Source organism: Brachyhypopomus gauderio, unplaced genomic scaffold, assembly GCF_052324685.1.
Source record: "Brachyhypopomus gauderio isolate BG-103 unplaced genomic scaffold, BGAUD_0.2 sc46, whole genome shotgun sequence".
NCBI lineage: Eukaryota > Metazoa > Chordata > Actinopteri > Gymnotiformes > Hypopomidae > Brachyhypopomus > Brachyhypopomus gauderio.
This window is the reverse complement of record NW_027506872.1, coordinates 1,222,264-1,231,576: the sequence shown is the minus strand read 5'-3', so window position 1 is coordinate 1,231,576 and position 9,313 is coordinate 1,222,264. Positions and strand designations below refer to the sequence as shown.

The 9,313-nt window shown below is 38.5% G+C and overlaps 1 protein-coding gene across 1 annotated transcript; it reads right to left on the bottom strand.

The window, feature by feature from the left end:
- Positions 1-256: 256 nt before the first annotated feature.
- Positions 257-3,075, bottom strand: LOC143487025 (G2/M phase-specific E3 ubiquitin-protein ligase-like). The gene is made up of 8 exons (XM_076986330.1): positions 3,038-3,075; positions 2,738-2,946; positions 2,567-2,663; positions 2,222-2,384; positions 2,034-2,131; positions 1,233-1,377; positions 809-932; positions 257-561 (listed from the first exon to the last, which is right to left on the bottom strand). The coding sequence occupies exons 1-8, from the start codon at positions 3,073-3,075 to the stop codon at positions 257-259; spliced, it is 1,179 nt and encodes a 392-aa protein (XP_076842445.1).
- Between the last annotated feature and the right edge of the window lie 6,238 nt (positions 3,076-9,313).

Here is a 9,313-nt window from a genome sequence, read left to right as displayed (position 1 = left end):
GACCCGTTCTGTCTTGTGATTGTTATAAGGAATGCCAACACAAAAGAATTTCAAGAACGTTTTATTTTTGATAATGTCCTCTTTCATTTAACACACTTGCTCTTCTGTCCTTACATTGTTTGTGCTACTTTGCTTTTGCATTTCTTTTTTTTACTGACCTTTACCATTTTGAACATGACTATGATGGAATGTGACTAATCAAAAAGTACTGAACTTTACTACACATGTCCTGATGACAAAAATAAAGCATCTTTAGTTAAACTTTCTGAAATTCCTGGCCGAGATGAAATGCTTCTTTTATGACAAGTTTGAAGTTTTCATAAGTTAACATGTGTTTAACAGGGAGTGTAATTGTGTTGGTGCATGCAGCCACAGTTGGATAGCATATCCTGTGCTCACCATATTCTGCATCACAGTGATGATTAAATTTAACGGTAATTCTGAAATTTGCCTTCTCCTGTGTCAGAATAGGAATGTGTCCCTGCCCTGTAACCCACTGAAGGAATGTTCTAGGTATCAAGGAGGGAAGAGCAGTTTCCTCCAGCTCAGATGAAATTACATCTAAATAAAAAGGAGAAAAAATAAGACACTCAGGAATTAATGACACCACAAATACAGAGACATCACAAACAATTATTCCTTCAGTTTTTTCCTGATCAGAAACACCGTAGTTTGTGATACCAACATGGAATCTTGTCAAGTACAGGACAAGCAATAGTAAAAGATACATTTGTATAGTTGTCAGTCACTGCTTCCCCAGAAGCTGGTTTAATAGAGAATAATATCTGAAAATGCAATGGAAGCTTACCTTGCTCCAGTTCTTGCAGCAAGTCTTGAAGATGGTTCATCAAGGTCACCTCCTGTTGTTCCTTATTTGTGCCTCTCTCACTAAACTCTGCCCGGCAAACTGAGATGACAAAGTCCGCATCAGCCTGTTGAAATAAAAAGAAAAATCAATAATGAAACCAAAACTTCTCAGTCTCATGACTCATTATCATTAACATAATACATTATGTAAAAATATATATCAATATGCTTTTTTGAACATATTGTGGATATCATGGAGATCACTGAACAACTGTATATTTGATGTTAAAGAGACATAAACAGGCCTGTTTGCTCCTAGTTTTTTGATAGTGTTTTTTAATGTTCTCTTTTTTTCAGCTCCTCAATTATCAGCAAAATTTGTTTAGATATATTACTATTTTGCTATATTGCCCACCCCTACTTACACTCATTTCTACTCCAGGGACAAAAAGTGGCTGACAGATTTTCGGGTATTTGCCTATGAGATCACTTAGGCCATAAAGCTGCAAACCATTCCTTATCTGCTGCAGTATGGGGAACAGCTTCAGAGTTGCATGGAGAATAACAGCACTGTTTTGGGACAAACACATACATACACACGTATATATAAATTTATATCCTTATATCTACACTCAATGCCCATTGTATCAGCTCCACTTCTACAATTACAGACTGTAGTCCTTCTGTTACTCTGTATACTTTGTTAGCCACCTTTTACCCTGTTCTTCAATGATCAGGGCCCCACAGGTCTATTCTCAGGCCAGCAGTGACACTGAGGTGTTTAAAGCTCCAGCAGCACTGCTATGACTGATCCACTCACACCAGTGCAACACACACTAACACACCACCACCATGTTAGTGTCACTGCATTGCTGAGAATGATCTCCTCTGTGGTGGTCCCAGGGGGGTCGTGATCATTTGAGAACAGGATAACAAAGTTTACAGAGAATCATATAAACTGCGTGTTATAGTAATAGTAGATCTATAAAGTGCTACCACATGGTAAAAGCGGAGCTGATAAAATGGGAACCATCATTTATTCCAAGCTACTTTAGAGCATTTACATTGGTCCATTTATCATGAAATTTCCACACAATGTAAACAATTCAAAAATACTGAAAGCATCTTTTTTGCTTTAAATGCAGACAAAGATGAGTAAAATATATAATGGATAAACAGATTTTAGAGTGAAAAAAAGTGTTAAAGAAATACTCCTTCAAACATACCGGCTTATTTCATCCTTCTTCTCCGGGATGATAAGTCCTGTGTACCCACAGCTCAAGATATCCTCAGTCAAGTCTTTAATTGTACACTCTGTAGCCAACTCCACCTAAAATGGTGACAATTGTGTAATATCCTGCTCATAACTCAACTTGATCAAGCATATATTGTGAGGAAAAACCCTTAGTCATACCTTTGAAATGAGATCAATATACTGATCGTCTCCCAGATCAGCTTTGTTCAGGTCTTCCAACTCCAGAGACCCACTGCATAGAAACTTGTAGCACCATAATGCAAGAAAATTTGGTGCAGGTCCACCTTGGGCCAGACTGGCAGCCATTATTTCTCCCACAGACCTACAGAAAATTATTTTTTTAGAATATAAAAGTCAGGGACATTTAAATGAAGTACAATACCAGAATAAACACTTTAATGGCTTTCTTTTCACTTAGAAAATAAAAAAAACATGTAATTTGACCTGGATGCCAAAAAAGTGACCAATAATTAAAAAAAAAAGGTAAACTAAAGTAACACATACTTAAAGTGACCTTTGTCCAAATCAGACAGCGAATACTTTGGTCTCTTGCCATGTCTGCCCCCTTCAAAGAAACGCTTCTCGATGCCTCCTATCATTCCTTCAATCAGAGGATACATCATTTCAACCAAGGACTTTAATCACAATGAGCAAATCTGTTTAACCCTTTCTCACCTGACAGAAACTCTTTGCGCAGTGCTCCTGTGTCTATCCCAGCCTCACCCAAAAAGACGACTTTCAGCTGATTCACTGGAGATGACTTCTTTTGTCTCTGCCATTGAGCAAGGCCTCTCTCCACCATATTGTGGCAGAACACTATGATGTCAAATGTGTTGCCATCTGTGGATACTGCAGCTTTGATGGTGTGGAGAAGATCATCAAGACTAACATACACACACAAATAACAAAGAGATCCATCAATTACAAAATTCCATCATGTTGTGTACTTCAGGCTAAGAACATGTACTAATATACCTCTCAGTTCCACTGTTTGGTTTAGAATCTTCTTCCATGCTGAAATGTGTTTTCTCCACGCTGCTGTAACATAAATTTATAGGAATATTACAAATAATAGCAAAGTTCTTCAATTCCAGTCTTGGAAGGATAATGTCCAGCACAGTCGGGTTAATTAAATATAACTCATTCTAGAAATCTGTTGACTGCTAGTTTAAGTTGGTGTGTTTGAGCAGGGAGATCATGAGACTGTGCTTGACACTGGCCCTCCATGGCTGGAGATGAATAATTCTGTCAAATATACTAAGGAGTGGGCAATACATATAGAAAAATATTATAAATGAGAGTTGAAAAGATTTTCAGATTTGCTTTTAAACTAATACACATTTTTATTTTGTCACCTTTCACCACACAAGCTGGCATGGATTTCTAAATAATCCAATGGAAAGCTCATTTGACACAGTGGGCATGGAGCCTGAAAAGAAAACACCAATATTATCACAAAAAAAAAAGACAACAAATGCACTACTTAATATTCAAAGAAATACAGCAATTGTTATCTTTACAGGTTAGGGATGCTTGTAACAGCATTATTAGCTATTTGATCTTACTTCAGTGCTGTATGTATTGGCTGTGCTACTACTATGCTACTACTACTATTTGCTGTTGTGGTCTCAAGAACAACAGCTGCATCTGAGTAAGACTAAAAGCAGCACATAATATGTGTTAATCAATGTGAAATATTGCTGTTGGGGATGGGTAAGACATAATTACTAATTTGGTCTAACCTTAGAGCTGTATGTAGAGGCTGTACTACAACTTGAAGATGCTGTTGTGGGAAACTCAGCCACAAAAGACACATCTGGGGAAGACTAAAATCAACACATAAATGTTAATGGTTGTAAAAGATTGCTATTGGGGATGTGTAAGACTGATCTTACTAATACTAATTTAGTTTACCTTAGTGCTGGATATACAGATACTACTGGCTGCCTCTGTGGATTTCACAGAAGGGAACTCAGCAACAACAGACACATCTGGGGAAGACTGAAACGAACACACCATATATGTGGATCTGTTAAACCATCCTGTGACTGTTGTGAACAATCAACTACTAATGAACAGATATTTACTAAAATGTTCATTACTCTTACGTAATTATCTGTGTTGTCCTCTGTGGATGACCTGTCAGTGCAGCATGATTTGATATGCACAGCCAAAACTTGCAATGGCATAGACATGCTACAGGCTTGACAGGTAGCCTTTGGCATCTTCTGGAATTCCTGTGCTTCCACAGGAAGAGGCAATGTGTGTAGTTCCTCCTGGAGAGGAACTATGTACATTGTGTTCTTACCCCCTCCACTCACAGATCTCAAATACTGAGTATTATAACCCTCAGCTTCTGGGGGGACTACTATAAGTTTCCGTTGTCCTGATCCACCTATGAGGGGCAACATCATTAAAAGAATGAAATTTAAAATGTTATAAAAAGCATCTGACCTCCTAAATTGTTTTACATTCTACATTACCAAGGGCCTTGTGCAGAAGCCACCCTCCAGATAACGTGGAAAGTTTTGGGTAATGGTCAGTCAAAAGTCCTGTGACCTGTATGAAAGACAAAACCTGTATGAGAAAACTAAATTTGTGTGGGAATCATAATCTGTGGTCTAAACATTTAGAATTATTTACAGTATGAAATTGCAGCACTTAGTGCTTAGACACTGTATTCAATGAAAAAAGCTCTGTGATTGTTGTATTCTCAAGATTGTCAAAAGATGAACCTTGTTACAGCCCTGTCATAAACACTAACTTATCACCTTATCAGAAATACTTACACCGACGGTAGACCTTAAAGACAAACATTAAGACAGGAATGTTCTGTGGCCTTATACATTTAATGTAATAAAATTGGTTCCTCACTGCGAGTCATGAAGGGGTTGTTATTGAGTTAGGTGTGCTAAGGGGGTAGGGGAAACACCCTACAGAGGCTCTCCAAAACCAGTTTATTTTAAGTACACTGTAAAAACGAAAAAGTTGAGAAAACTCAAAATTTCAAGGCAACTTACTGCACTCGATTTTTGAGTTTTGATCCCAACTCAAACTCTTAAGTTTTTAAGAAATTCACTCACAGTTGAGCGTATTATTTCTTGTTCCAATTATTTATTGTTCACAGGTATATAAACTTAAGATTTTAAGTATTGCCTTCAAACAATTCCAAATGATTCAAATTATGCTAACTTATTATATCTCGTTCAGATAATTTATCTTGCCCATGGATATGAACCTCAGAATGTAAGTTACATACCATCCATCCATTATCTGAACCACTTAATCCCGCTAGTCAGGGTCACGGGGGGGCTGGAGCCAATCCCAGCATCTCCGGGCGAAGGCAGGGTACACCATGGGCAGGTCGCCAGTCCACCGCATGGCCAACACACACGCACACACTCACACCAACGGGCAATTTAGAGTGATCAATCAACCTAACACGCATGTATTTGGACTGTGGGAGGAAACCAGAGTACCCGGAGAAAACCCACACAGGCACAGGGAGAACATGCAAACTCCACACAGAGCAGCCCAGACCGAGAATCAAACCCAGACCGCCTTGCTGTGAGGCGACAGTGCTAACCACCACACCACCATGCCGCCTAAGTTACATACCAAGAGTTCCAAATTTTAGAAGTTGTGCCAACTTATTATATTTTGGTGTGGGAGAAAGAAGCTGCAGACAAGTCCATTCTTACCAATAACAGGTTTTATTCTCATCTCGAAAATTGGTGAGAAATTGGCACAATTAGACCAATTGGCACAATTAGACCAAACTCAAGGTCTTAAACAGCTTGGTCTTGCATATGAAACACAGGGTAGGTCATGAAGACGGCAACGTTACACATACATGGAGGGGGAACTCGGATAATGCACATGTACATAGAAAAATTGGACCGGGGTGACTTAACTAATAACACACAACAACATAACTAATAATGATAATAATCATTAATAACACTATACAGACATAAACACCACATAATACGCATAACAGGGCCGGAGCAGCAAGGGCTCATGGGTAACCCCGCCCCGTTCTCAACTAAGGAGTCAAATTGAGCATGCGCAGAGGAGTTGGCTTGGTCTTAACTAGGGTTCAACTACAATTTGTATATTTTGACAATGCAGGTTGTAAGGTCAGATCAACTTTTAACAAGAAACTCAATAAAGTAAGCTGATCAAATTACTTTGTTATCATTTATGGTGCAATTAAATATTTTTGGCTCAGCTAAACTAAAATTTTAAGTTCTGTTTTTTACAGTGTATATATTGTAAATATTAACATTGTACAGTTATAAAATCTATCCTAGAGCATTTAGGCTTGGTTTATTGTAAAATGGAGCACTGTGTTCTGAAGAAAATGTATTTCATTCCTCTATCAACACATGGCTATAATGAAAAGGAACTTATAGAGAATATGCACTAGATTAAATAAAAAATGAAAGCGGCGTGGATAAAATTATTATTATTATTATTAATCATTTACCTCAGAATGATCAGCACTTTCTGGTAGCTTGACTGTGCGTCTCCCCATACCCGCTAGGAGAAGTGTCAGTTCCTCTGTTGGTTTAGGTGTTCTTTCCACATTTTTATTAACAAGGTAAAACTGCATAGAGACAGTCTTGCCACTGGTACTGACCACCTTATAGGGGGCGAATCTTTTCTTGCCCCTTATAGGTAAAGACTTTCTAAAATAACCTGGAAATGATCTGTAAAATCAAATCACAATACAGTGAAAATAGTTATGCATTAAACAATTAAACAAATATTTATTTTACTGTAGTACACTGTCATTTCTGTGTAAATTGATACTTGCGAGAGGCAATTCAGGCTTATGTATCATCAACACTTACAATCACCTGTCCAACTATCACACAACTATGCAAAAAAAATATCAGCTTTCTAACTTTACAATTAACTGAGTATAAAATGAGACCAGAACTACCGAATATGACAAGGTCAAGGCACAACAGTACTTTTTCCTAAATATAAATAACCTGGTCATTTCTTGCTGCACTGTTGTCTGCTGCTGCTGTGTTGTCTGCTGCTGCTGTGTTGTCGTTTGCTGTGTTGTCTGTTGCTGCACTGTTGTCTGCTGCTGACTGTCTGCTCGTATCTGACTACTTATTAAAGTTATCAGACGACGTGTTGCTTCGTCGATGGAGTCAGTCTGTCAAAGTATAAAGTATATTTTAAACTAGCTATCGATCAGGAACAACCCATATAACATATGGGATTTCACGTCCTTACATCTTGCTAGGGCCGCAGCTAAACTCGCATTAGTCAAAAATGCATTACAGTTAAATAACAAATTATCAGAGACACAGAGGTTTTTCCTCAATAATTTTGCATAATCACATGAGATATTACGAAATTATTTTTGCGAGGGTTAGTTAGATGGCTCATAAAATGCAAAAACACTTTAGCCCTCGCCATACTGGTGAAACGACTTAGTTGCTAGCTGACAGAAAATACAAAACTTCATTTTGCATTCATACTAAGCGTCATTTCTAAGTGAAAAGTGTGACTGCAACATAATGATATAACACATTACAAAATAAGTAAATAAATAAGTATATTTAAGCAATTAATCGCAGTACCTGAGGTTGTTGACTCTGCCGATCCATGGTGAAGCCAGCTACAGATGTGTACTTCGCGCCATGGCGCCTTTCCCAACAAATGAGAATGTAGAGGAGCAGCAGGAACAATGTCATTGGTCAAAATCCGTTACTGCTTTCTGATTGGCTGTTTTCTGTGAATTCCGAGCGCGAGAGCGTAAAAAGATTCGCGAGCGCGCGGGAGGGGTTTGAGTGCGCACGCACGCTCCAGTAAACGAAAGAAGAGTACGTTCGTGCGAGAGCAGGATAAATCTGAGCGCGCGCGAGTGGTTCTGTAGTGGAGCAAAGCGAATCTGAGCGAGAGCAGAGTAAATATGAGAGAGCACATTAATATTTTGCGCGAGAACAAAGAAAATCCGTGCGAGCTGCGTGAATCACGCTCTCGCACTTAAAAAATGTGCTCTCGACTATTGGCACAGAAATAACGCCATACAAAGTTACTTGAACTGCAGAGTTAACCAAGTTTTCTGTTAATACATTCTGAATGTTTAACTTTGTCATAAACTTCGTTAAGATTTGTACACACAAGTTCTCCACCTGGCATGCAATCTCCATGTTTTATCTTCTGAATATTTGACAACTTGTAGTTCCCATTCTCAGACACACTACATTAATTTTTGGTTAGTAAGCCAGCGCCATTACTCTTTGTTCTGACCACGTTGGAATAAACCAGCTGAGCTCATTGACATAGTCGCGCTGCTCTACTGTTTAAAGTCGGCGCCATTTTAGTTGCTTTGTTCTCCATAGGAGAACTGAGATTACAACTCCGCCTCCTCACACGCGCACAAGCGCGCACACTTACTCCTCCCCTTTTTTTTACACACACACACACACACACACACACTAGATGCTGAGTCTTCACTGTAAATATACTGATCCATGTTGATGCTCTTTGTGTTTTAGAATAGTTGGTTTTAAATAAATGTATCATTTATTTTCACCAAATTGTCTGTGTTGATGTCATTCAAAAGTGGTTGTTGCCAAAACCTCCAAAGAATTCATTGTTAAATCCTTCAGATACCAAACAATTCATTACCTTTAGTTGATAACTAAACTTGTGGTTCTGGTATAATTAGAATATGAGACTGATTCTAAAATTAATGAGACTGATTAATAATTAAGGTAAAACAAATTATATCTACTTTAAAGGATTAGTAGGTGAAACCCCTACATCAGGGGGGTGTTCCACAAAGCGGGTTAAGCGAGAAAACCCGGGTAAGTTAACTCAGAGTTCACGGAAACTCGAGGTTTTCCGTTCCAGAAACCGAGCTTAAAGAGAACCGGAGTCAGTTACTGTAGCAACTTATGCTCTGAAGCTAACCTGCTCGCTGGCAGGTTAACTTGGACCTGACCCAGAGTTACAAACACGTCATCATGACGTGTCCTTTCCTCTAGGATCATGTGGATATTGAAACTCAGTTTATTCGCTGAGTTCTTCGTCGGGAACGCCTTATAAAACCCCGAATAGACATAGGCCTATCATTTTCGGATTATTTTTTTAATGAACGTTATCGTTTTTCAGCACAATCCAATACTTACGTCAATAAAATTATTAAGCGTCACATTTCAAATATTACACATCGCGGATCAGCCCTAAATTCTCTCCAGATTGTTATACGTCGCTCTTCGT